This window comes from Peromyscus maniculatus, chromosome 11, assembly GCF_049852395.1.
Source record: "Peromyscus maniculatus bairdii isolate BWxNUB_F1_BW_parent chromosome 11, HU_Pman_BW_mat_3.1, whole genome shotgun sequence".
NCBI lineage: Eukaryota > Metazoa > Chordata > Mammalia > Rodentia > Cricetidae > Peromyscus > Peromyscus maniculatus.
The window spans coordinates 84,611,812-84,639,745 of NC_134862.1; the positions used below are offsets into that span (position 1 = coordinate 84,611,812).

The window sequence follows — 27,934 nt, forward strand, 5'->3', positions numbered from 1 at the left end:
GTGCCTTTTGAGTTCCTTTCCCCAGGAATAGTTAATCCGTCCCTTAATTGTTAGGATATTAAAGTCCCCAGAGAGCATGGAGGATTGCAAATGGTACTTTTTCCCGAAGGGCAGGAGGGAAAAACTTTCTCCAAAGGATAGAGGTGGGAAAGATTCTTATACCATACTTAGATGACCTCAGTCAGAGGTGTCTGCTATGGGAAAGACAGTGGGAGAGTAAATTATGCACGGTCCAGCTGTGTGACTTCTAAAATTAGTGAGTTTTAGAAGTCAATTAAGAGGAAGTGAGACTAGAGGGTTTTTCTTTCCTTGATAACCTTAGGAAATGGGGCCCAAGACAGCCACCCAAATGCAAGATATCTTTAATGTCTGTGGACCATAGGGCCCACTTTGTTGTTTAGTCATAAAGGTAACATTTTCCCAACTCGTGTCAGGGATGAAGCCAGACACTGGATAAAGTAGATTAAGAGCTGATAAATGCATTATGAAAGCCTTGTAGTAAACTCAACTTCAATTTTCACAGAGGTGAGGACATTTCAGAGAGACGAAAGATCGTGGAGTTGGCCTGGGACTAAGCGACTAATTCCATCTGGGCTCTTTCCCCAGTTTTAAAACAACAAAACAATTTTGACCCCAAGTTGGACGTTCTTTAGAGCCCCTGTACCTGGCTGTGATGGCGTGCTCACGCGAGAACTACAACTCCCATTAGCACCGGCGAGAACAAGAACGCAACTTCCGGAGCGCCAGTTCTCGCGCCCTCCCGCCCCATACACACCGCATGGATGAGCGGTCCCTTCTGGGTCCGGCTTCACCGGGTTCGAGCTGGCATTGGTCATTGGAGGTGGAGCCCGATGAGAGGAAGGGCCTCAAGACCCGGATGAGAGGAAGGTGGGGGTCACAGAGAATTGGAGGCGGAGACTGCGGCTCAGGACGCGCGTGACGTCATGTCCGCTGGGCGGGGCCTCGCGGTCCCGCGCAAATTGAAAGGTCCCCGGCTGCGCTTGCAGCAGCGCGGCTTGCTGCGCCCCGGTGAGTGATCCCTCCTTACCCGGGCGGCGGGCGGACTCAAGGGGAGCGGGCTGTGTGGAGGGAAGTCAGGTCCCCGCGGCTCCGATCCACGCGTCCTCCCTCCTCGGCGCGGGATCCGGGAAGAGAGTGCGAGCGTGGAAGAGTGCCGCGGGCGCCACGTCTCCCGTTTTCCCGGAGGTGCGGGCTGACGAGTGTGTCCATAGGTCCGCCCGTCTCTAGCGACGAGTTTCCTTTGTGTGTTTCCTTTCACGTGCAGGTTTGAGGAACCGCAGCGCCTGGCATGGACTTGCGGGCCATGCCTGTTTGTTCATTCCCGGGAGACAGGACTACGGTGAAGCCGCGGCTGCTGTTACCTGGGGTACCACCGGCGATCTCCTGGGGTTGGTGTGCCATATGGCGCTCAGTCACTCCTGTGCTAAAGATATACTTAGCCTAGAAGAAACTTAACGAAGTTTCATGAAATGTAATTATGTCCTTTTATTCCCTCAGCATGCACGAACACACATTTAGGAGACATTGCCTTTAAAGGTAGTGGACTCATTTGTGGATTACACAAGTCGTGGCTGGAGGCCCACCTGCATGCATCCAAATTGCCTGATGTTTAAACTTCAGAAGTCATGCCCCCTCTAGGGAATCATAGTTATTGGACGTGGCATTAAAGGTCTAAGAACCTCAAGTTTCAGGACAAGAGCCTTGCTGTTTTCCTATGGTGTCCACGGGGGCACTGCTGGCTTCTTATCCTGTAGTAGAAACATGACCTTGAGTCTGGCAAGCCCGGTGCCTGTCGGTATGATCCCGGTGCTGAGAGAAGGGAGGCCATGAATGAAGAATCCCGGAAAGCTCAGCTAGAGGCCCAACTAGGTTGGCATATGCAGTCCAAACAAGGCTCTCATTTAAACGCCAACACAAACCAGGCGGTGGTGGTGCACACCTTTAATCCCAGCACTCAGGAGGCAGAGGCAGAGGCAGGTGGATCTCTGAGTTCAAGGCCAGCTTGGTCTAAAGAGTGAGTTCCAGGACAGGCTCCAAAGCTACACAGAAAAAACCGGTCTTGAAAAACCAAAAATAAATAAACTCCAACACACATACATAATACCATAAAAAAAAAAAAAAATAAATTTTGGGGAGATGGCTCAGTGGGTAAGAGCACTTGGCTTTTGCAAACATGAGGACCTGAATGAGAATCCCCAGCACCCCTGTTAAAACCCCGTGTGGCTGTGAATGCCAGTAGCACCCCAGCATTGGGAGGCAGAGATAGTGGGTCCCAAGGACTCATTGGACTGGTTTCAGTAACATACCCTCCCTCAAGGGAATAGGCAGAGAGCAATAGAAGAGGACACCCAATGCCTTGCTCTGGCCTCTACATGCATGTACACACACACACTCATTGCACACACACACCCAACACAAATAAAAACATGATCTTTGATGGAAATACTTGTACTGGGTGAAGCTGTTTTTGCACAGCAAACGTGTTTTCACATTGCTTTAGTACAGCCTTCAGAGAGTCTGATGAAATTGTCCCTAGACACTACCATGACTTGTTTATTTATTATGATTACTTATTGTTTGGAGTATTGCATTCTGATGGTGTTGGATTGATGCCATGTACAAGTCCAGATCCATTTCCATGATTCTGATTACCTTTCACTTGGAATGTCTGACTTTCTCCCAACTTTTGAGTTTCTCCACTGCAGCTTTGGATGTGGCCCTTTAATGCCTTTTTGTAGGGGTGAATATAATACCATAGTGTGCACAGTTTTGTAAGCTTCCAACACCATCTTTTTGAAAGAGACTTAAAGTTTTAATGCCTTCGGTGTGCTTAGGACTGTGTTAAGAGATGAGAGCCCATGTTAGGATTCTAAGTATGAAAGTGTTTTGGAAAGAATAACCACCAAGAAACTACCCAGTGGTGTTCAGGTTAGTGTTGGTGATGATAAAATTGTGAGCTACAGAAGTTGGCAGAGATAAGGCTAGTTTTCAGCTAACTGTTAGTTTCTGTGCTAGGTTCCAGGCTGGGTTTATTTTTCTGAGACTTCTTGGTAAATAAGCTTTGCTATAATGCTGCTGTCTCTCCCCCTTTTCCTGTGTTTCGTGTAGTTAACTCGGCACTATGGGGATTCAGGGACTGCTTCAGTTCATCAAGGAGGCTTCGGAGCCCATCAATGTCAAGAAGTACAAAGGACAGGCAGTAGCTGTGGATACCTACTGTTGGCTTCACAAAGGAGCTATTGCCTGTGCTGAAAAGCTAGCCAAAGGGGAACCAACAGATAGGTGAGTTCGGGTGTGTGGTAGTTTGTTTAAGAAGTAAAATGAGCTGGTGCTTTTCATTTTTTGAGACGGTCTTCAGGTATTTCAGACTGGCCTGGAACTTGTTACAGCCAAGGATGGCCTTGGACTTCTGCTCCTGCTTCCTGGAGGAGGAATCCTACTGTATGCTGTGATTACAGGCTTGCGCCACCCACGCCCAGTTTCAGGTCATGCTAGGAACAGCCCAGGGCTTCATGCATGCTAAGCAAGTACTCTATGAACTATGCTATATTCCCAGCATCTCGGTGCTTGTTTAAAATTTTTGTTTTCCTGGTCATTGTCTTAATAAACACTAGCATTTGTTAAGGACAGGTATTTAGAATATTGCCAGACTTCCTTCTGTGGTATAGACCTGACTTTTGTTCTTGGTAAGAAGTCAGCCCGATATGGACAGGCAAAGATCAAATATTATCTCCTTTATTCTTTGCTTAAGAGAAGCCTTTGTTTCTACCCTAGATAAACTTTAACACTGTTTTCAGAATCCATGATGTTTTCCCCCGCAACACACTGCTAATCTCCGTTAGCAAAATGAGGCAAAGGGACAATATGTTCTGGCCAAAAATGGTGGGGCCTGTTGTCATCCAGTAGCTCTGTGACCTCACTTTGGACAGGTTCACATGCATTCGTATATAAAACTATACTGTCTAGTACCCCCTGCCTTTTTTGCATACATATGAGTATGATTGCTTTTTAATTTCTGAAAATAAAGCTGTGCCATTTTAGCTTTTCAAAAAGAAAAGCCCTCATTTTTTTGTTACTGCGTTCCATGCTCGATTTGTGTGTTGTTTATATTTTTGAGACAGGGTCTTGTGTATCCCGGGTGGGCCTTAACCTTACCTTATAGCCCAGGATGACCCTGAGTTCCTTCACTCCCACTTCAGCTTCCCGAGTGCTGGGCTTGTGGAGCTGTGCCACCACATCTGGTGTCTTGGTTACTTTTCCGTTGCTGTAAGAAAACACCATGACCATCATGGAGAGGAGCATGGCAACAGGGAGGCATGGTGCTAGAGCAGTAGCTGAGAGCTTAAATTCGGAACCACAAGCATGAGGCAAAGAGAGAGAGCTAACAGAATAGTGTGTGGGCTTTTAAATCCCAAAGCTTGCTCCTGGTGACACACCTCTTCCAGCAACAAGGCCACACCTCCCAGTCCTTCTCAAATAGTTCTACCAACTGGGGACCAAGTACTCAAATGTGGGGGCCATTCTCATTAAAACTACCACAACTGGCTTTCTTTGAATATTTGAATAGTTCCATAGCCAAGAAAACTTAGTGTCTAGTTTAGGATATCTGTGTGTGTGTGTGTGTGTGTGTGTGTGTGTGTGTGTGTGTGTGTGTGTGTGTGTGTGTGTGTTGATGTGTTGGTGTGTTGGTGTTTTGTCTTCCTGTATGTCTGTGTATCACTTGTGTATCTGGTGCCTGAGGAGACCAGAAGAGGGCATTGGATCCCTTGAAGCTAGAGTTACAGGCAGTTGTGGATGCTGGGAATTGAACCCCGGTCCTGGAGGAGCAGTCAGTGAAAGAGCAGCCAGCATTTTTGATCACTGAGCCCTCTCTCCAGCCTTAGATTCAAATTTGTGATTAACTGGAAGAATTTTTAAAATCCAGGCAATATCCTTTATTGTTAGAAAAGTTAGAGATGAAATCCACAGGGCCCAGTCTCTGACAGGCCCTCATTAAATATTGATGAAACTAAAATGCTTACTATCTGCTACGGATTTAAAATTTCCCCTGACAACTTAGAAGTCATATTTGGTATAATTAATTGCTTTACTTTTTCATCCTGCCAGGGGCAGCAGTATTAGCCAGAAATAAATGGTCACCAGTTTGGAATTTTTGATACGCTAATTATAAACACTTAGGGTTATTGTAGAGATTGACATCAGCATGTGCTGACTTGGAGGTAAAATGAATGGTTGGTACCTGATGCCTTATGCTTTCTAGTTAGAGAGAGATGCAAATTTGCTTTAAAGCATTACTGGTCCTGGTGTGCTTTCATCTGCCCTTGGGTGTCTAATCGAGCTGTAGCCGCTATTCTCCCGTGTGGTGCCCTCGCCACTGTCCACAGCAAAGAATGCAGCAAGTGGACACAGAACTGACTACGTTTGATTCGAAAGCTTAGCTTAAGTGCCGCTGGGTCCTCCCTCAGAAGCTCAGTGTCCAGCATCTCTACCCACTGAGCATTCTGGCTGTGAGTTGGTGGGGTTTATATGTTGCTGTGGAATGTTGTGAAATGAGACACCCTGAGCACCATGTTCAACATTAACCGGGGTATCACTGGTTCTGAGAGACATTATTGGCACTATTGGATGAAATTTCATGTAGGGTGCATTGTAGAAAATACTGTCATGTCTCTTGGGTATGATAATACCGGTATTGTGGGAGAATCAAGTGTTGTATTCTTAAAACTTTTCAATAGATTTGACATATTTCAAGTCAATTTTTTTAATAGAAGAATAATAAAATATTTGGAACAACAATAAAGTATGAAAATTGAAAGATGTCAAAGCCTTTTCATCCACAATTGAGAGCGTCCTAAAGCAATGGTTCTCAACCTTCCTAATGCTGCAGCCTTTCCATACAGTTCTTCATGTGTGCTGACCCCTAACAATAAGATTATTTTCATTGCTACTTCTTTCTGAACTGTAATTTTGCTACTGTTATGAATCGTAATGTAAATATCTGATATATCCGATGATCCTAGGTGACCCCTATGAAAGAGTCATTCAATCCCCCAGTGGGGTTGTGACCCATAGGTTGAGAACCACTGGCTTAGAGAGTCAAATAGTTTCTAACCACCACATACCTGACCCATACCGCTTGCAGCGGAATTTGAACCGTCTATCTGTTTCCTTTGGAGAGTTTAGCATCAAAAAACAAATCCTTCTTCACAGTCCTGCCATCTGGTCTTAAATAAAGCAATAAATAAATAAAATTAAGAGATTCAAAGCCTGTAAATGCATTCTCTTTTTCCTTCTCATAGGTATGTAGGATTTTGTATGAAGTTTGTTAATATGCTGCTGTCTCATGGGGTCAAGCCTATTCTTGTCTTTGATGGATGTACCTTACCTTCGAAAAAGGAAGTGGAAAGATCTCGAAGAGAGTAAGTTGACTCCATACTTAACATCTGGCTCAACTGCGCTGAGGCCAGATGCTTCTGGACATAGGATACCACATTTCTAAAGTCTTGATTTTTCTGTTCATGTACTACGTACATGAACAGATTCCCTTAAATGTTCCGTTTGTATTAGATTGTTATCACATTTAAAAATAATTGCCTTTCAATATGAAACATTGCTGCGGGAAAGTCTTTTCTCAGGCATGTTGCACACATTATCAATCACTTCCTCAGCTAGAGTAGTGACGCTGCCTGTAATCCCAGTACGTGAGAAGTAGAGTCAGAAGGGTCTGGAGTTTACTTAGTGAGTATGATGCTAGCCTGAGCTACATGAGACCCAGTCTCAAAAAAAAAAAAAAAAAAAAAAAAACCTCATTTCCTTTTGTCTGGGCTGATATGCCAGCAAATCTGATGTGGAATTGTGCAGCTTAAAATGTATTCATCTCTTTCATCCTAGCAAAATTGTTATAATTGCAGTTTTACTACCATGTCTTGATTCTGCTTGTAAGTATTTGTATTTAGTCGTGTTCTTCCCTTTCAGGAGACGACAAAGCAACCTTCTTAAAGGGAAGCAGCTCCTTCGAGAGGGCAAGGTGTCAGAAGCCCGAGACTGCTTCACTCGCTCTGTCAACATCACACACTCCATGGCCCACAAAGTAATAAAAGTGAGTTAGCGAGAAACAGCAAAGCCACTGAACAGACGCTCTGCCTTGGATGGTGTGTACAGAGATGCAAGGGACGGGGTCCTGGGGGCTTGTTCCTTACCCCGCTGCGGTGGAGCCTGTGTTTAACCACCAGCTCGCATTCTTCTGTGAATGCTGGCCAGAGATGTGTCTCGCTGATCGAGGGGCTCTGCAGAACCCCTGTAATCTGCCCCTGCTGAGAAGCTTCTAAGCACCCCTCACCCAGATCTTAGGCTCAGCCCCCACTTTCCTCGTTCTAGGTCAGCTCTGTGCGTCAAGCTGTCCTGCTGTCTGTGCTGGGCTCCAATAAGCACCCCGAGGCTTCTCTCAAGGTTCTTTGTCTTTTGACAGTTGGTTATGGCTTGAGTTGGAGAGCCAGGGGGATGGATATAGGAGAGAGTGAGGTCTACAGAAAACACGTGCTCTCTGTTGCCCCGAAGAGAGTTCTGTGTACTGCAGAGGAGAAATCTCAATTGGACACAAGTAGCGGTGCAAAGGGAAGCTTGGTAGGCAAGGGAGAAAGGAGAAAGGCAGAGGGATGTGTTTCCCCTGATGTTACCTACAGCGAGGAGGGTCTGCAGTTTCCCAGAACTGTGTTAGCAGGCCTGCCTCCAGCCAAGGCAGCCTGTAGTCTTTACAAGAACAGTGCATGGACCGTCCAAACCAGTATCTGTGTACTTTCAGAATGTAACAACTCCTAACGTAGAAGCTTTTTGTAATTTGATACAGTGAATACAGTAACTTACAGACTCACCACCACTACAAAATTTATAGCAAGATTTCTTCAAATTTATAAATTAATTTTTTTAGGGGTGTGTGTGTGTGTGAATGTATACGTACATACGTGCACATGTGCAGGCATGCACATACCACAGATTGCATGGGGCGGTCAGAGGACAACACTGGCTGTCAGTCCTCTCTTTCTGACCTCATTCGAGGCAAGGCTCTTGTTTGTCAGCGTGTATGCCACCTGACAGCTTCCAAGAATTCTCTTTTCTCACCCCTCTTTTTGCTGTGGTGGTGCTGGAATTACCTATAGGTTCTATCCTACTCATCTTTTGTGGGTTCTATGATTAGAACTAAGGTCTTCAGAATTGAGTGGCCAGTGAGCTGCCACCCAAGCCTATAAACTGATTAAAACAAAACAGTGTAAAATATGTTAGAACTAAAAGTTGAAAGATTCTACTTCAAAGGGCACGGTTTTTGGAAAGTATTACTGGTGTGTGTGTGTGTGTGTGTGTGTGTGTGTGTGTGTGTGTGTGTGTGTAGGCTGGGGACGCCGTGCCATTCTCATACCATGCTGCAAGCTCACTGTGGTCTCTCACAGGCTGCTCGGGCCCTGGGAGTGGACTGCCTGGTGGCTCCCTATGAAGCTGATGCTCAGTTGGCCTACCTTAACAAAGCTGGACTTGTGCAAGCTGTCATCACGGAGGACTCTGACCTCCTGGCATTCGGCTGTAAGAAGGTATTGAACTGCAGCTGCTACCCACGATGCTGTGTGGGGAAGAGCTGTGTGTGTTGAGAAGCCAAAGACTTCCTCACCTGGAATACCCATTTATGCCACTTAATATCTGTGTATTGCTTTATCATTTCGGTTTGGGTTTGGTTTGCTTTTGGGGGTTCTAGTAATAAGCCCAGGGCATATGCACGCTAGGCAAGTATCTACCACTAAGCTATGCCCCAGCCTGTGGGTTCTTTAGCGTTTAGCTTGTCTTTTGGTTGACGTTTTGTGTATGTGGTTGTGTATGGGGTTGAACCTCTGACTGATAGACAAGCACTCTTCACCACTGAACCACAGCCCTCTTTACTCTGTACTCTGTGACTGGGTCTCACTAAGCTGCCCAGCCTGGGTTTGGACTCAACTCTATAACCTGGGCAGGCCTTCAACTTCGAGTTCTCCTTCCTCCCCAGCCTGGCTAGTTTTACTTTTTAATATTAATAACACATGCCTTACGTTTGTTTGTTTGTTTGTTTTTTAATTAGGTTTGGTAAACAAACTTATCCATGACAAGGATATTATTCAATTATTTAGAAATTATGTATAGACCAATTTAATGGTAAACTTTATAATGATCCATTAAAGAGGGAATTAAAATATAAAACCATAGGTAGTTGGTTACCTTTTGATAACAGATATAATATGTATATGCATCTTCTTAGATTGCCAAGAGGATGCTCATTGGAATCTTAACACTGGGTGACTGATAAATGGGGCATGGACAATTTCAGGTTTTTAAAATTTCCTGCAAATAAGCATGTATTGCCCCTATAACAATAATAAAAGATTGGCCACTTTAGTATGTAAAAGAAGGTAAGAAGAAAAACTTGTGTTTTGGAGCAAGAGTGATTCCTTAGAATTATTGTGATGACTTAACGTTGGTAAAGTGGCCTTTCTAGGTATTGATCATTTCCCTCTGTGAAGGTGATTTTAAAAATGGACCAGTTTGGAAATGGACTGGAAGTGGATCAGGCACGGCTGGGCATGTGCAAGCAGCTTGGGGATGTGTTCACGGAGGAGAAGTTCCGGTACATGTGTATCCTGTCAGGCTGTGACTACCTCTCCTCCCTTCGTGGGATTGGCTTAGCAAAGGCCTGCAAAGTACTGAGACTGGCCAATAACCCGGATATCGTTAAGGTAGGAGGGACCTTCACCTTATGAAGGAGCAGTTAAATGATAGATGGAGTTCAAAATGGGTTTTTAATATTAATCTCTGGCCTGTGAGTCTTACTAAAGGGAAAAGGTGACTGGACATGAGAACTCTTGACTCCTGGATCCTAATACTTAGGAGTAGTTCTCAGGCATCTGGTCTAAGTATAAGGATCTTCATACTCTGAAAAGTTTTGTGTGCTAATAATTTTTGATTATGTATAGTATAGCTCTCAATATACTGAATTAGAAATTTAAACAAAAATTTGAATATTAATTCATTTGAACTGAACAAAAAGCTCTTTCATGTTAACAGAAATCACAAAGCCAACACTCTTACCCCATCCTGCATCATCGTAACCCACCCTCCATTAAAATTGTTTTGGGACAAGGTTTTTTACTATCAGGCTGCTCTTGAACTTGCTGTGTAGCCTAGAATGGCCTTGAACTCTTTAGTTCTCAGATTTATTGTTTTCTGGATATAGACCAATCGTGAATTTGTAGAGGTGTGAGAGGAATTGGAATAGCAGCTCCTTGATTAGGAAAAACACAACTATACCAATAAGGACACCCTGTAGTCCTGCTAATATGTTCCCAAATCCTGTCCCTTTCTTACAAGGAGTGTCAGGAGTTGGTGACTCCTAAGTTCACATAGGTGTTTCAAAAGGTGAGCCAATAGAATTCAACTTAAGAGCCAGGCGTTGGTGGTGCACGCCTTTAATCCCAGCACTCGGGAGGCAGAGGCAGGCGGATCTCTGTGAGTTCGAGGCCAGCCTGGGCTACAAGTGAGTCCCAGGAAAGGCCCAAAGCTACGCAGAGAAACCCTGTCTCAAAAAACCAAAAAAAAAAAAAAAAAAAAAAAGAATTCAACTTAAGAACCCAGATGTCTTGTTGTCCAACTCTACTAGGAGAATCAGCAAGTAAATATCTAGACAAAAGATGTGTACATCCTGGAGGCACACTTCTTGTTTTGATAGTAAAACACATAAAAGGTATCTCAGTGTGTCCATAAAAAGATACATTATTAATGCTAGTTTTATGTAGAATGTAAGGGTTTCCTTCTCCTCCCCTCAGATTAGTATTGTGAGTGACTACTTTTTGTGTTAGGGGCATCCCAAAAGTTAGATGACAAAGTGGGGGGGGTCTAAACCTATGTCTAATAGGGACCACCATAGGAGAACAGTGAAGTACCTATTTCTTGAGGTTCATTAGTATCCAGAGCTTGTCTGAGAATAATTAGCATTCCATTGAACTGCAAAGTACTGAGGCTGGCCAATAACCCGGATATCGTTAAGGTAGGAGGGACCTTGAGCAGTTAAATGATAGACGGAATTCAAAATGGGTTTTAAATATTAATCTCTGGCCTGTGAGTCTTACTAAAGGGAAAGGGTGACTGGACATGAGAACTCTAGTTCAGTTAGCATAATTTCTGACCCATTTTCTTGGTCCCAGGCTTGAATATCCTTTCCTACGCTATCCCAGATTTCCAAATCTAAAGTTCTCTGACCTGGGAACCAAGGACTACATTGCTATGTAAATTGTAAGGAAGCAATCATTTGTGAAGTATTAATTTTAATTCCCTTTTTCTTTAAAGTATGCTGCATTATGTTTACAAAGAGCCTTCTTTCTTTAGACTCATTATGGCCCATGACTTCAAATTTTTTCAGTTCTTTCCTTTTATCTCTCTTTTGCCTGGTCTAGCTCTTACCCAGGGGGCTTTAGAAACCCTTAGGTGAAGTCCTATTCTTACTGACAAAGGGGACTTACCTCCAAAGGTCCCAGTTCTGGGCACCAGTTGCCGAAAGGACTTTAAAAAGTATTTCTGGAAATGTATACTTTCCATAAGCTGGATATTTTGCATTTTGGATGAACAGTGCAAAACTGGTTATGAGACCAGAGTTTTGAGGGATTTTGGCATGGCTGTGTTTTCTGTTAGAAGTTTTTTTGGTGTAGATAAAAGCAGTTGATTTTTTTCCCCTCGGTCTGCAGTGTCAGGTGTGGGATCGACACACTCCTCTTCAGCTTTACATGAAATATTTTTATATCCATTGTTAGGTTATCAAGAAAATTGGGCATTATCTCAAGATGAATATAACGGTGCCAGAGGATTACATTGCAGGATTTATCCGAGCCAACAATACTTTCCTCTACCAGCTAGTGTTCGACCCTATCCAAAGGAAGCTGGTCCCTCTCAATGCCTATGGAGATGACGTCAACCCCGAAACCCTGAGTTATGCTGGGCGGTATCCTTTCTGAGCCATGCGGTTGAATTTTTCACTTACTCTGTTATCGTTGTTGGTAGTAGCACAATATTTTTAGTGAGACTTTAGTGAAAAAAGAAAGAAAAACTTGGAAGTTGGTCTTATATTTTATGGTGCAGATTGCCATATTTTACTCAACTCCAAAAAACCGTGCTAGTGCAAAGTTAAGTTTCTGAATGTGAACCCGAGGCTCACCTGTGTAGCAAGTGATTGCTCCAATGGAATTGACCGCACTGGCGCCAGGTCACCTGCTCTTAGCAAGCGCATCAGAAGTGTCACCTGAGAGCCACTGGGGCAGGCCTGCTTCCTCAGGAGGATTGCTGGTCACCAGGACTCAGGCGGCTGCAGAATTCTCAGTCACTTAGGTAGTGGCCAGGACTTTTCCCACATCTCTCTGGAAAGGGAGGAATTGACTTGGGCTTCCCTTCAAGAAGATGGGCAGCTCCTGCAGGGACACAGGCCAGCTACCCTGCCTGTTATCAGTGATGCTGATGTGAACAGTAGGTGGGATCTATGTATATCATAAACCTTGAAGATTCTCTGTGGTAATGGACAGCATTTTCATTCCTTAGTGTAGTATGATTCGATTGCTTGTTTGTAAGGACATTCTCCTTAACCTTACCAACCCAGGTATGTTGAGGACTCCGTAGCTCTGCAAATAGCACTTGGAAACAGAGACATAGATACCTTCGAGCAGATTGACGACTACAGTCCAGACACTATGGTAACATTTTATGAACTGCTATATAAAGGCACCTTTTAGTTTTGACTCAAGGACTTTGAGGCAAGGCTTTTTTTGCTCAGCAGCTATGAAGTATTTTGGTACTCAGTGCTATGCAGAGTGTACATGGAAAACAACTCCATCTGAGGGAGGGGGGGCGGACAGGTATCTGTAGTCCCAGGATTTGGGACACTGAGACAGGAGAATTGCCATTCATGGTTAGCCTGGGCTATATAGTGAAATCTTGTCCTTTTGTTTTGTTTTAAGACAGATTCTCACTATGAAGTCTTGGCTGTCCTGAAACTTACTATGCAGACCAGGCTGTCCTCAAACTTACAGAGATCCGCCTGCCTCTGCCCCCTGGGTGCTGGAATTAAAGGTGTGTGCCACCACATGTAGCCAATTACTTTTAAAGAATGATTAACTTGATCCTAGAGAAATTATCTCTTTAAATGTAGATGTATTAGTTAGGTTTTTAAAATTAAAAAGTGACTAGGTGATATTTTTAAGACAAGCATTTGTTATAACTATATGATACATTCAGTGTTTTGTTTCTTATTTTACATCATTCAGACTCTGTGGCAAGTAAGTCTGATACAAGCTATTTCTTTCAAAACTAGATCGTTTAGGTTTGAATACAAGTTTCTATCCAGGCTTGGCCAAGGGACTCCTGGTGGTAGTCCCAGCACATGGGAGGCTGAGGCATGAGGATCCGTTCAACCAGCCTAGACTACAGGAGAGCCTGTCTCAAATAACTAATTAGAAGTGAACAGATATCTAAGTATGGTGGGGGACTGCTTTGAGCACATGCCTCTGTAGTCTGGTGCTGTTTGAAGGCTGTGGAAGTGTTCATGTGCTGTGGGATTATTGCTGAGGTGATGTGCAGACTTACAGACACTTTCACTGGCCTCACTGTGTTGTTGCTCTTTTTAGGAAGATTGGTTTTTTGGTTTTGTTTGGTTTTGGTTTTTTGAGACAGGGTTTCTCTGTGTAGCTTTGGAGCCTGTCTTAGAAGAACTCACTCTGTAGACCAGGCTGGCCTCGAACTAGGAGATCCATCTGGCTCTGCCTCCCAAGTGCTAGGATTAAAGGCGTATGCCACCACCGCCAGGCGGAAGATTTGGTTTTTATGTCTTAGAAATGAGCCGGTGGGTAGAAGACAGACCTAGGAAGATAATACATATTTAATGGAGAAGGGTGAGGTTAGCAGAGGAAAGTAAAAAGTTATTAGAGCACAGACTTCATCAGGACCCTCCCTCCCTCTCTTCCTTTCTTCCTCACTCTCCTACTCCCCCCCACCCCCCACCCAGGCCTCAGGCTGGAGGCAAGCACTCCACCACTCAGCCCTTTTTAATTTGAAATTGCTCACTGACTCACCCAGACTGGGCCTGAACTCACGAGGTAGCCTGATCCTCCTGCCTCGGCCTCCTGAGTAGTCTACATCACCAGGCCAGGTTCAAAAGCTTTTCTTTTGAACGGTAATTGAACATTACAATAAGCAGGTACAGTAGGAAATGGCCATTTCTCCTGTGCAAGTAACCTTTCTCCTTGTTCTTTTCTAGCCTGTCCACCCAAAAAGTCACAGCTGGAATGACAAAGCATGTCAGAAGTCACCTGTGGCCAACAGCATTTGGCACAGGAATTATTGCCCTCGACTAGAGGTGAACGGTGTTTCCCACGCCCCTGGGTTGACGGAAAAGTCAAGTACCGTGGGCCTTAAACAAGTGATTAGTACTAAAGGGTTAAATCTTCCCAGGAAGTCTTCTGTGGTGAAGAGACCAAGAAATGGTATGTATTTCACTTTTTCTGGATGCTGCTGATGGTTGGTTATGGGTCTCCTCCTTCCTCTGGGGTCGTTGGCCACCAGCCCATGAGGGAAGAAGGAGCAGAAATGGTGAGGAGCAGGGCTCAGCCTGCAGTGAGTGGGGCAGAAAGACCCTCTGAAGTCAGCTCCAACTGCTGTGAGTGGGGCAGAAAGACCCTCTGAAGTCAGCTCCAGGTAGACCGCTCAATTCATTCCAGGGCATGAAGGGACAGGGACAGCAGCTGCGCCCTCACCTACGGGTGCTCATAGCGTGCTTTATTTGCATTGGCAGCACGGTCCCATCATACAAATGGGAGCACAGCACCTAATTATCATAGGAGTGGTGGGGGAAAGCATTCGCAGGGAACTGTGGCAAAGGTTCACTTAAGATAAGTCGGGGCCTGGAGAGATGGCTCAGCGGTTGAGAGCAGTAACTTCTTCCAGAGGACCCAGGTTCAATCCCCAGCATCCACATGGCAGCTCACAACTGTCTGTAACTCCAGTTCCATCCTCATGTGCAGGATCCTGACATCCTCGCATGCAAGCAAAACACCAATGCACATAAAAAATAAATAAGTCTTTAAAAAAAAAGATGAGTCAGGCATCCAAGCTCAGGAACAGCTTCCAAAGAAGGTCAGGCAGAGAGTAGGAAGCCCCGCTGGGGGAAGCGGGGAGGGTCTTTCATTTTGTGCTGAGCTTAGAGAGCCGTCTGGACATGGTACATTGCAACCCTAAGCAGCAGGACCTTCCCCAGTCAAGGGATCTTTTCCAAGCCCAGGCCACTGCAGTTGCTTTGATTGCTCCTGTTAGTCCCACAGCTGTAGGTCTAGTGTTTAGAGACATTGTAGATGGCGGACAGTAAGGCTCCAGGCTCCTCGGTGTGTGTATGGCATGCCGTGTGGCTGTCCAGGACTGCTGGCCGAGGAGTTTTCCGTGTCTTCCACATAGCCACCTAGCAGCTGTTGGAAATCCCTTGCCGTGCAGTGCGTCCTGGCTGGTCAACCGGTCTGCGCTGCTGCGTCCTGGCTGGTCAACCAGGCTGCGCTGCTGCGTCCTGGCCTTAGCATCACATGCTCATTACCGTAGCTCAGCACATCCTGAAATCTGGTAGTATAAATCCCTGGTGGTATAAGTCTGTTCTGCTTTTCTGAAGTTATTTTTTTGGCTGTTTGAGGTTCTTTCTCTTTCTGCAGAGTTTTTAGGATTCACTTGTCAGTGTCTCTTTTTTTAAAAAAGGCTGTGGAGCTGGGTGTAGGTGGTGGCACATGACTTTAACCTGAGCACCCGGGAGGCAGAGGCAGGCAGATTTCAAGGAGTTCAAGACCAGCCTTGTCTACAGAGTGATTTCCAGGACAGCCAGGGCTGCACAGAGAAACCCTGTAGACAACAGTCAGGTTGGCACTTGGGTCCTTCTCCAAGGCTGCTCTTACTGTTGCAGAGTCAGACTGATCACGCCTGTTGGCGTGCTCCTCATTGTTTCTGTCATTGGCTGAGCTCAGGTTGAATTTCTCCAGTTGCTGTTCAAGCCAAGTGCAATGACATCTTAAACTTCCATGCGGGTTGTTGAAACTGTGGCCCCTGTGTCTTACTTTTTAGGTTATATTGTGTTTGTCTATAAAATACTTGAGTGAATTAGAGAAAGTATGGAAATCTAGAGCCCCAGACCCAATCTCTTAGGGTGTACAACTTGCTACAAATCCTTATCCCCAAGAGGTAACAGATGGTGACTGTCCACTGGAATCCCGTGAGACACTAGGAATCCCCAGCTAGTGGCACTAACAACAAAACTATGTTTTTCTTTAAAAATGAAGATTTTCCTCTAGAATTTGGCACCCCCAACCTATCCTACCACCTTTTTAGTTTTATTTTATTTTTACATTCATTATTATTGTTGTTGTTATTATTGGGGGAACAGACACATGTATGCCACGGTGTGTAAGTGGAGGTCAGAGGGCAGGCATCTTGCAGGAATCGGTTCTCCCTTTCCATTCTGTGGCCAGGGTTGGTAGCAGGCATCTTTACCCTGTTTTCCTGACTCCAGGAAGTGTGCATTTAGGCTGCAGTGGGGTGGAGCTGAGCAGACTTGAGAACTAGCTGAAGGACCTAAAGTGCTGCAGCCCTGTCCGCCTTCTTTTCTTGGCTGTCACTTTCTGTAGTCTGCACTTGACCCAGCAACCCTCTTTGGCCTCTTGGCATGGTAATGAAGAGCCGAGCGCTAGAACACAGTCACATCTACCTCAGAAACCACACAGGGGTAAATAGTTGATGGTTTTATTGGAGCATTAAAAACTTTCAGTCATTAGTCACAGCTTTGTATATAAGCCTCCCTCCAATTTTTTTCTACTCTTAAAATAAAAATATAGCCATTCAGAGTCTGTTTTGCCCTGAAATTGTGATTAGAGTAATTTCATATAAAGTCATACAGATAATTGACATTAAATGTTAACTAATTTGCAAAATTGTAAAACACAGCTAAGGTAATCATTTTTCAGCCATTCTTAATGTGTCCTTTTTTGACGCATAGCTTTCAAAAAACAAAATAGGACTGAGTATATGGCTCCATGAGAGCCCTTGCCCAACATGTGCAGGGAAAAAGGATGCTTTGCCTTTAGGACAGCAGGACTCAGGCTGTAAAGTCCAGGCCAATAGCCAGCAACGGAAGAAGCCCAGGTGTTCATGCGTGCTTCCTTTCTTGTGTAGAATCTCTGTCTGAAGATGACCTATTGAGTCAGTACTCATTTACAAAGAAGACCAGGAAAACCAGTGGTGGAGACAGCGTGCCTTCTGACCCTTCTGAAGTGTCTGCACCCCACCTGGATGGCGGGGCTGCCCACAAGACAGATGCGCACACTCCACCTAGGACAAGGAACAAGTTCGCAGTGTTGTTACAGAGGAAGAATGAAGAAAATGGCGCAGTTGTGGTGCCAGGGACCAGAAGCAGGTATCGTGTCCTCAGAGCGCCTCTTAAGCGGGGTAGACTCATCTTCGAAAGCCTACTGTGTGCTTTTTGCCCTGGTTGCCTTAGTTACTTTCCTGTGGCTGTGACGGAAGTGCCTGACAAAGGAAAGGTCTGTTAGGTCACAGTCTGTCACGTCTATAGAAAGGGGTCGGGAGCAGGAGGCAGCTGGCCACGTGGCACCTAGGTCAGGAAGAGGGACACAGTGACTGCCCAGCTCTCCGTCTCCTTTGTGTGCAGTTCAGGACTGTGGCCCATGAAATGTTGCCACCCACAGTTAGTGTGAGTCTTCATCTCCCTCAGTCCAGTCCATAGGATTCTCACAGGCATTTCCAGAGGCTGCTTTCCTAGGTGACTCTAGTCCATATGATTCGCCACACCTCAGTTCAGACCAGAATGCATTGTTGTTCCTGTCCACACCGTTAGTTCGGGATCCGCCCATGGAGAATCCGAGTACAGGAGGACTGTAGCCCCTTTGGACACGCTGTGTGGTCAGAGTTGTGTTCTTGTAGCTTCTCTTTCCACTTCCCATGGTTTCTCCTTTTATGATATTTTGAGAAGCTGATTGATCAATCAATCTTGTCTTAATTATCTTTATTAATATCAACACCTTTCCTATAAATATTTCAGTTTATCTTTCAGGATCTAGAAATAAACTAAACAACACCATAGACTAATTGGGAAGGACCAACTGTGAACTGAGACAGGATTTTGGTTTGTTTTTTTGTTTTGTTTTCTGGTTGGTCTAGAACTGTGTAGACTAGGCTTATCTTAAACACAGAGATCCCCCGTCTCTGTCTCCCAAATGCAGGGATTTAGGAATCCTGGACTCTCTCTTCTACGTAAAGGTTTACCATATAAATAACTTTCTAAAGATGTGCATGTTATCATAATAAAATGTATACCTCAGCCTGGCAGGCGGCACAAGTCTTTATCCCAGCACTTGGGAGACAGAAGCAAGTGGATCTCTGTGAGTTTGAGGCTAGCCTGGTCTACATATCAAGCCCCAGGAGAGCCAGTACTATGTAAAGAGACCCTGTTTCAAAAAACAACAAAAAATGTAAGATTTAAACTTCAATTAAAATTCAAGATCTTTGTGGGCTTTATGCAAGAAAGTAGATATTTGAATCTTGATAAAATACTAAAGATAATTCTGTCTTCCTGTTTCTTGTTAGGTTTTTTTGCAGTTCTCCAAATTTTGATGACTACGTACCAAAAAAAGCAAGCATTCAGCCTCTAAATGAAACTGCTGTTGAAGGCAAAGGTCCTACCAGCCTCGGAGCACCAGACTGTCCAGGAACAGAAGTCCTCAGAGCACCAGACTGTCCAGGCACAGAGGGCCTCGGAGCACCAGACTGTCCAGGCACAGAGGGCCTTGGAACACCAGACTGTCCAGGCACAGAGGGCCTTGGAGCACTGGACTGTCCACGCACAGAGGGTCAGAAGCTGGTTGACATAAGTGTGACACAGGAGCCAAGTGTTCAGGTCTCAGGCAATGAGACTGTGTCTCCTGATGATGAGGCTCAGTCTTCCGAGACCAGCAAATTCCTAGGAACCATTTCCCCGCCCACTCTGGGGACACTAAGAAGTTGTTTTAGTTGGTCAGGAACACTTGGAAATTTTTCAAGAACTCCAAGTCCCTCTCCACGCACTGTATTACAGCAGTTCCGAAGAAAGAGCGAGACCTGTCTGCCCGAGACCTGTGCAGTGACTGACACATGTCATTCAAAGAGTGAAATGTCAAGTGCTAAGTCTCAGCCCTTGCATGAGGTGGCCTGGTCCTCACGATCTCAGGAAAGCATAGACTCACTGTGCAGTTTAAATGCATCGAACTTTTCCCAGCCTTCCAGTAAAGATTCAGATTCAGAGGTGAGTCTGTTCCTGCAGTCTTTTTCGCAGGAAAAAAGTGGTGTGTTGGTTAGACAGTTGAGGAAATTTTGCCAACACTGTAGAAATGAACTAACTGGCTTTCTCAGTTTTTATTCAAAATCCTCCTATGCTTCTGGGCCTGGAGAGATGGCTCAGTGATTAAGAGCACTGTAACTGGAGTTTTTCTGTGTCCACCTGGCTCCTGCAGCCGCTCAGACCCAAGTAAACATACAGAGACTTATTTTATTTATAAACTGTATGGCTGTGGCAGGCTTCTTGCTATCTAGTTTTTTGTTTGTTTGTTTGTTTTTAAGATTTATTTATTTATTATGTATACAGTGTTCTGTCTGCATATACACCTACAGGTCAGAAGAGGGCACCAGATCTCTTTATGGATGGTTGTGAGCCACCATGTGGTTGCTGGGATTGAACTCATGACCTCTGGAAGAACAGCCAGTGCTCTTAACCTCTGAGCCATCTCTTCAGCCCCCCTATCTAGTTCTTATATCTCAAATTAACCCATTTCTATTAATCTATATGTTGCCGCATAGCTCATGGCTTACCGGTACTTTACATCTTGCTTCTCATGGCGGCGGCTGGCAACATCTCCTGACTCAGCCTTCCATTTCCCAGCATTCTCCTCTCTGCTTATCCTGCCTATACTGTACTTTCTGCCTGGCTACTGGCCAATCAGTATTTTATTTATCAATCAATCAGAACAACACATTCACAGCATACAGAAAGAAAGCAGAATCCCCAGCAGAGCACTGGCTGCTCTAACAGAGGACCTGGGTTCAATTCCCAGCACCCACATGGCAACTCACAACTGTCTGTAACTCCAGTTCCAGGGGATCTGACACCCTCACACAGGCATACATGCAGGCAAAACACCAATGCTCATAAGACAAAAGTAAGTCATTCAAAAACAAAATCCTCCTGTTGGAAAACTTGAGTTTTATTCACATGAAGGGCCTCTCTGTCCTTCGTTCCTTCTACTCCTGGACACCTACACTGGCACTTCCTGGATGGCTGTGCACTCCACTGACTAGGACTAGAGTGCCACACCCTTGTCTTCTAAGCAGTGATAGCCAAGAGATGAACTGATATATTGTTAATATAAATTTTAATTCAGCTATCATTTCATAACATATGAAGGAATGGCTATGTTAATGTTTTCATGTTCATTGTATCTTAGTACTTTGGAAATAGTTTCCTTTATTTTTTATTTCTGGTAAACTTCCTTTATAACAAAACAAAATAGCAATTTTTCTTTTGTTTGAAATTTTAAAAGCATTTAATCCTTTTATATATATAAAACATTTTATTCTGACTTCAATTTCTTTTTATGTTTGGCACTGATTTAACTGACATCAAAGCCTTAACTGAATATTACTCATAAATCACTGATGTATCGTAGCTGAAGTTTTCCTGGTCCCGCCCTGTGGTCCCACAGCCGCTCAGACCCAAGTGAATGCAAAAAGGCTTATGTTAATTACAAACTGCTCAGCCATCTGCTCGGGCTTATTACTGACTAGTTCTTACACTTAAATTCAGTCCAGTTTTGTTAATCAATATGTTGTCACATGTTCTATGGCTTTACCTGTGTGCCATTACATGCTGTTCCCTGGTCGGTGGGCTGGCATCTCCAGACTTAGCCTTCCTCTTCTCCGAATTCTCCTTGTCTGCTTATCCCAACTATACTTCCTGCCTGGCTACTGGTCAATCAGCGTTTTATTAAACCAGTGTACAAAAGCATTATCCACAGCAACTTATTTTGAAATAATGTAATGGCTTTATAGCTTTGTTTAAATGGGTTACTTCAAAGTCATTAGTACTGTCTTATCTTCACCAAATATAATTACCAAATTGTAAGAACAATTGAAATTGTGGTATTGTGTGTCAAAACTTTGCTTGACAATACTGAATATTGAATGGCATGTAATAAATGCATATAGCTTGAGAAAATACTCACTTTGCCAGCCTAGCCTTCCAGCTAGCCTGAAAATACTCAAAACTCTTGCATTCAGTCATAAGAAAATAGCCCTTAAAATGTGGGCATAAATCGTTTCCACTTGAAGAAAACTGAAGTCAGTGTATGTATTGAATTGGAAATCTGTCCCATTTGACCCTGGTTAGTGCTTTAAGAGCTTATTGGGGCTGCAGCTGCTGACATTGAGGCTTCTGTCTTTCCTTTCCCTTTCTCTTCTTTTTCTTAAATTAGATTTATTTATCTAATGAATGTGTGTGTGTGTGTGTGTGTGTGTGTGTGTGTGTGTGTGTGTGTGTGTGGCGGCACATGCCCTGGTGCACAAGAAGGGATCAGATAGCCCATAGGAGTCATTCTGTCCTTCTACTGTGCCCTAGGGATTGAACTTGGGTTGCCAGGCCCTGCCCACACAAGGAACTGCTTCATCAGCTCCCTGTCTCTTGCTTTGTCTTCAGCTGCTCCATGGTTAATACTGTCCCGTGGTCTGGAAGTCTGTTTCATTGAACATGAACCTCTGCTACATGGAATGTTGCCTCTTAGGGCCATTTGAGTTACCAGGACAGTTGGCCAGCTCTCACACATTTTCCATAGAAGCATTGCTGTGTGGAGGACATTGCAAGCCTGCTGGGCTCCTGCAGGAGAGGGAGCTTTTTTTTTCTTCCCCCAGCACATCTTTCTGTTTCACTTGCTCTGTAAGCTTTCAGCTGAATAATGAGATCCTCATCTGCTCCCACTCTGTGAGCTGCTCATGCTGAGAGCCACTCTGTCTTCTGGGATAAACATCTTCTACCCTAAGGTGGTGTTGAAATAGGCCTAGCCAGGTGTGAGGCTGCATGCCTGCACTCTGAGCACTAGGAAAGCCTGCCTGGGCTGCAGAGCAAGATCCTGTCTCGCAAAACTTAAAAAAAAAAAAGGAAAGAAACTCCAAAAAAACTAAGTGATGACTCATTGACTCATTCATTGAATGTCCTCTTGCCCCCACCTACTGTAAACCCCTCTTACGAGGGATGATTAATGCTCAAAAAAATTGAATTCATAGTTAGGCATAATATTTCTTTGATTTATAAATGTTCCCAAACAATGCTGTTGAGTCTTGTTTGTTTTTACTGTCTTTTAGGCTTTGTTTTGAAAATCTGTTTTGTGTACATCTGAGGTGCTTCAGTGTTGGAGCTCTTGGGTGAAAGTTCATTGTTAAAGTAGATCCAGCCATTCCCCTAGCCAGGGTCTAATCTTAAGAGTCTTACCTGGTCTTACCTGGCCATGGGGCAGCTCTGTAACCTCAGATTTTGGGGGTTGCAAATTTGGCGACAACCTGGGTTGTGATGTAAGTTTGAGGCAGCTTGGTCTGTGTAATAAGTTCCTGACCATTAGGGCTATAGAGCAAGAGACCATGTCAAAAGAAAAGAAATTAGCCTTACCATTTACACCACTGCTGTGAGCTACGGCAGAGAAATGTGAAGGTCTGTAAGGCATAAGGCAATCTTGTGTCACTGTTAAGTGCATGATAACGGTATAGAATCCGAGAGGATACAGGAAACCTTAGAGAAACGCCAGGTGCTGCCTTCATTTACCAGCCTTCCTATTGATGATGCATGGGAATAAGCATGGAGAGAAGTCTGGCTACGTTAAGAGCCTTGTGCCGTGGAACTGAGGCAGAGGAGGTCCTCCATGTCACTGCTGACATTAAATGAGCGTCTGTCAAGGCCCTCAAAGGAGGGCCCGTCTTGAAGGAAGATGCTGCCCACAGCTAAGAGCGAGTGGGACTGTGCTGGTTCAGCTTTCTGTAGTCAGCGACTTGGAACTGTTGCCACGTAAGAGTGAGTCCCCTTAAAGCAGGAGACTGCAGCGGTTTCTGAGTTAGCATACTTGGAGTTTCATACATACACAAAGGAATGTGACCAAGATTTTCTCTCTCCCTCTCTCCCTATATCCCGCCCCAGCACCTACTACTCCTAACTTCCTGTCCCTTTTTTTTTTTTTTGTTTTTGTTTTTGTAGCCCATGAAGTACAATTAGTGCTGTCCATATGTGCGTAGGTGTGCAGCATGGGAAACCCTCTAGTAATCATAAACTCAAAGAAGAATGATTCTCCCTCCCCCCAGCAGCTGTCACCAGCCAATAGGTCCTCAGAGGGAGGGGTGGGTCCTGGAGATGCGTTGACCAGCTGTGTGGGAATTTCAGCTGCCTTGGTTTTACACAGCTCTGAGCACATGTGTGTGTTAGTCGTGACAGGCTCCTGAAGTGACTGATCAGAAGCCTTCAAAATCCTAAGTGTGTATTTTATGGAATATGTCTCCAGCTAAAACCTTTTGATACTTTAATTCATTTTATTTCCCATGTTTTTATGTCTTTCATAATATTATGTTATTTACCCAAGTTTCTCATTCCATGCATTTTGTTGAATATTGGTTGAGTTGTCATAAAAAACTCAAGGAAGGGGCTGGAGAGATGGATCAGAGGTTAAGAGCAGTGACTGCTCTTCCTGAGGTCCTGAGTTCAATCCCCAGCAACCACATGGTGGCTCACAACCATCTGTAATGAGATCTGGTGCCCTCTTCTGGCGTATAGACATACATGCAGGCAGAACATTGTATACATGATAAATAAATAAATCTTAAAAAAAGAAAAATCAAGGAAGCTGGGTATGGTGGCCAGCCTGGTCTACAAAGTGAGTTCCGGGACAGCCAGGGCTGTTACACAGAGAAACCCTTTCTTGTAAAGCAAACAAACAAAACACTCAAGTAAATTTTTGTTTTCCATCTGGGAAATCTAGGAATCGGATTGTAACGACAAGTCACTTGATAATCAAGGAAGTCAGAACTCCAAGCAACAATTACCTCCCTTTTCAAAGAAAGACACACTTGTAAGGAATAAGGTAAAACATTTAGAATTATTTTTAACTTCAGAAGCGGTGTGTACTTATTGCCAGAAAATGAGAAATATACACAAAAAATTTAAATTAAAATATCTGTATTCTGATTTAAAAAAAAATACCCACTTTCAAACTTCTTTGGACACCATATATGCTTACCTTTGGATGTTTAATGTGTTAGTTGGAACTTCTTTTCTCTGTTTCTGAAAGATCTTTTTCCATGTACGTAAATAATAAGTATTTCTATATATGTTACATAATCCAATTTATGATTGTTTACCCTAAAATTTTTAATTAATCTGTGAGAATGAAGTCCATGGTAATTGACTATTCCTAGGGTGAGGATGATTTGCTATGTATTGCCAAAATATCTGTTAATCCCACTGATCAAGAATAAGACCACTACCACAATTTAAAGCCAGATTTAAAGCAAGCTTTAATTAAATACTGACTAGGTGGATGGGTTTCCAGAAGATGGCCCAGAATCAAGTTTTGCAAGGGCTTAAGAAGAAAAACCCATACATAGTTCATTGCCTTTCCCAGGGGCAAGTGTACCTCCTGACCTATTTCCTGCTACGTAACTCCCACCCACACGTGATCAAGCACATCCGGTGCAGATGGATCAACCAAACTTGTCTAGGGGAGTGAAAACATGTGACTTGTTATCTCCCATAAACAACAGCCTCCAGCATTCCAGGAACTGTCTGTCCTTGGGCAAGGGGCTTGCGGATCAGAGGCATTTTTGTTTCATGGATCTCTAAGGCATAGTAATTAGAACTTAAAATGTAACTGGCTCTCACACCATGGACTCAGGCAGAGCTCTGGGTTTTGTTTGTGTAATTTTTTTTTAAGATTCATTTATTTATTATGTAGACAGGAGGGGGTGCCAGATCTCATTACAGATGGTTGTGAGCCACCATGTGGGTGCTGGGATTTGAACTCAGGACCTCTGGAAGAGCAGTCAGTGCTCTTAACTTCTGAGCCATCTCTCCAGCCTTGTTTGTGTAATTTTTCAACTTTTATGTGCACTGCCAGATCAATCAGTTTTAAAGACTTGTTCACCCACCTCCCTCTCTATCTATCCTAAGAAACAGTTACTGTGCACACAGAAGAATCAGCCTTAAAAGGCGGAGTGTGGTGGCACATGCCTTTAGTTACCAGCACATGGGAGGCAGAGGCAGGAGGAGCTCTGAATTCCAGGACAGCCAGGAAGACAGAGAGAGACCTTGTCACAAACAAACAATAAAATCAGCCCTTGGGTAGAAACAAAAATAACAAGAGATTTAAGTCGATTATGCTACCTTCACATAGTGGTAGGGCAGACAGACTTAACCACAATACACTTCAGTTTCTTATTGAAATGCAAGAATCTCCAAGAGGTATCATTAAGTGGGATCAAGGAAGACAAAGTAATAACTGGAAGTTTTCTGTGTATGTGGCTTACTTAGTGGATGCACCGAACCCAGCAGCCCTTCTTGAATAAGGTGAAGAGGAAGGGAATGAGACTCGCCTTTTTAACTTAAATTTTATGCCAGGAGTGTGTTGCCTGTTCCATGACTGATTGTTTCTGTAGCAGATATCTTTAGATTTTTGCATTGCATATGGGTTCTTTTCCTATTCTGGTATATAAAAGACACTTAGGTTCTTTGACAGAAAAAGGTTAAAACTGGCATTTGGGGAGACCCACACTCCCATCTCGAACAAGCAAAATAACAGTAACAAAAAATTCTGATTTATCTTCAGATCCCTGGGCTGTGTAGGTCTAGTTCTATGGACTCTCTTTCTACAACCAAGATCAAGCCCCTGGTGCCTGCCAGAGTCAGCAGCCTGAGCAAGAAGCCAGGAAGCATCCTGAAAAGAAAACACCATGATGCTGAGAACAAGCCAGGGCTGCAGATAAAGATCAGCGAACTCTGGAAAAACTTCGGTTTTAAAAAGTGAGTTTCCTGGTTCCTCTCTGAAGCAGGACAGAGCACTGTCTTGTGTAGCCCGGTCCCCAGCTCTCCGGGCTTTCCTAGGAATCAGTTTCTGTTGCCTTCAGCTCTCAGTCCAGCTTAGAGCTTCTTTTCCAGACCGGAAGTTCCTTTCCTTCTCATTGCTCAGGACTGGAATGAGAACAGTGTTAGGCGGGAGCCTAGAAGGGGGGTCTGTGTCGGTTAAGTGCTCACACATGTAACACACGAACCAGTGTTTGGGCCCCAGTAATGTTTTAGGAACGTGACTGGTTCTAGAAGACGGCGTTGGGAACTGCTAAGGAAGCTTCCTATGAGACTCCCACAGTGTGACTTCAGCAGCAGCTGTCAGGTCCCCACTCACCCCAGCCCTCCCTTAGGACACTTGGTTTATGGAGAAGCACAAGAAGCCCAACTATAAACTGGTGCTTCTCCGGCCGACACTGAAGTCTAACCCAGGGAGGCCCTGCCCTTAAAGTGTGCCCACAGAGAGGGTCCACTGGTTACAGACACTGAGGATTGAAGCAGGACGGAGAAGGCTTCCTCAAGAGCACTTGCTGCTCCTTCCAAAGACCTGAGTTAGCTCCCAGCTCGCCAGTACTCACACAAGGCAACTCACAACTGCCTATAACTATAGCTTCAGGGGGGAACTGTATCCTCTCTATCTGTCCTCTATGGGCTGCTGCTCTCACATGCATAAATGCATACATATAATTAAAAGTAAAATCTTTTCTTCGAAGAAAATTTCCAACATTAAATAAATTTAAGATTCGTTGAGATAACTCATTAAAGATGCTTTCCTCCAAACTGGGCGGTGGTGGCGCACGCCTTTAATACCAGCACTCGGGAGGCAGAGCCAGACGGATCTCTATGAGTTCAAGGCTAGCCTGGGCTACAGAGTGAAATCCAGGAAAGGCACCAAAACTAATAGACTAGCACCTACATTGGAAGGTGATTTTTGAAAGCAAGAAGAGGCTCAAAGAAGAAAAATTCAAAACATATTAGACGTATTCACAATAAAGCCTTGAATGTGCTCCATAAGGAACTGACATAGATTTACTCAGTAAAGGGTTTATGTGCCCCAATTTTTTCCATTTAGGTTGTTGCTTCTTTAACAATCAGTTCCTGGAAATCAAATTTGTTTTTATTATATTGTTGCAGGGATTCTGAAAAGCTTCCTTCTTGTAAGAAGCCCCTGTCTCCAGTCAAAGATAACATCCAACTCACTCCAGAGACGGAAGATGAACTCTTTAACAAGCCCGAGTGTGCACACGTTCAGAGAGCAATATTCCACTGAGGGAGGAATTCTACTGCCTGCAGGAAAACCTTACTGATTCGAGAGATTTAGTACTATCAATGCCATTTTTAAAATGGAATGCATTTTGTATATTAACTTTGTGACTTCCTTTTGCTCAGCTTTTTATATTTTCATAGAAAGCTAAATAGAAGAATAAGTTGTCTTTGACATTTCTGGGATTACAGTGCTCATGGGGGAAATCCGACACTGATAACAGTCTAAAGGACTCTAACGTCAGGAGAGAGTGGAAAATGGAAATAAATAAATGGAAAGCCACAGATCTCTATAGTCACTTATACCCAAGAATGGATAAATCACCAGCTTTCAGATTTTTCAGCTGCCTTCCCTGTCTGTCCCTGTAAATTGAAAATAATGGGAGGTGCTCTATTGGATAGTAATCGTTAATATGCTTAGGTCTCAAGGCCACCACC

General features: G+C 44.1%; 1 protein-coding gene across 2 annotated transcripts; it reads left to right on the plus strand.

Moving 5' to 3' along the window:
• The first annotated feature begins 773 nt into the window (after positions 1 to 773).
• Exo1 (exonuclease 1) lies at positions 774 to 27,781 on the plus strand. 2 transcript variants are annotated; one of them, XM_076548016.1, is made up of 15 exons: positions 774 to 1,029; positions 1,286 to 1,492; positions 3,130 to 3,303; positions 6,321 to 6,440; positions 6,997 to 7,120; positions 8,466 to 8,603; positions 9,561 to 9,773; positions 11,841 to 12,028; positions 12,677 to 12,770; positions 14,330 to 14,555; positions 17,272 to 17,512; positions 18,703 to 19,396; positions 24,156 to 24,257; positions 25,998 to 26,191; positions 27,368 to 27,781. In XM_076548016.1, the coding sequence occupies exons 3-15, from the start codon at positions 3,143 to 3,145 to the stop codon at positions 27,501 to 27,503; spliced, it is 2,631 nt and encodes an 876-aa protein (XP_076404131.1). In that variant the 5' UTR covers positions 774 to 1,029; positions 1,286 to 1,492; positions 3,130 to 3,142; the 3' UTR covers positions 27,504 to 27,781. The 2 variants fall into 2 exon arrangements, with proteins under 2 accessions (XP_076404131.1, XP_076404132.1); XM_076548017.1 differs by lacking the exon at positions 774 to 1,029 and having other exon boundaries at positions 1,286 to 1,409.
• Positions 27,782 to 27,934: the final 153 nt, after the last annotated feature.

What these genes read in the sequence shown, in the direction of transcription:
- Exo1 (XM_076548016.1), top strand. Translation starts at nt 3,143, where the DNA reads ATGGGGATTCAGGGACTGCTTCAGTTCATCAAGGAGGCTTCGGAGCCC. An exon ending in TGGCCCACAAAGTAATAAAA is followed by an intron (nt 7,121 to 8,465) that starts GTGAGTTAGCGA and finishes GGTCTCTCACAG; the next exon opens with GCTGCTCGGGCCCTGGGAGT. An exon ending in TGGCATTCGGCTGTAAGAAG is followed by an intron (nt 8,604 to 9,560) that starts GTATTGAACTGC and finishes CCCTCTGTGAAG; the next exon opens with GTGATTTTAAAAATGGACCA.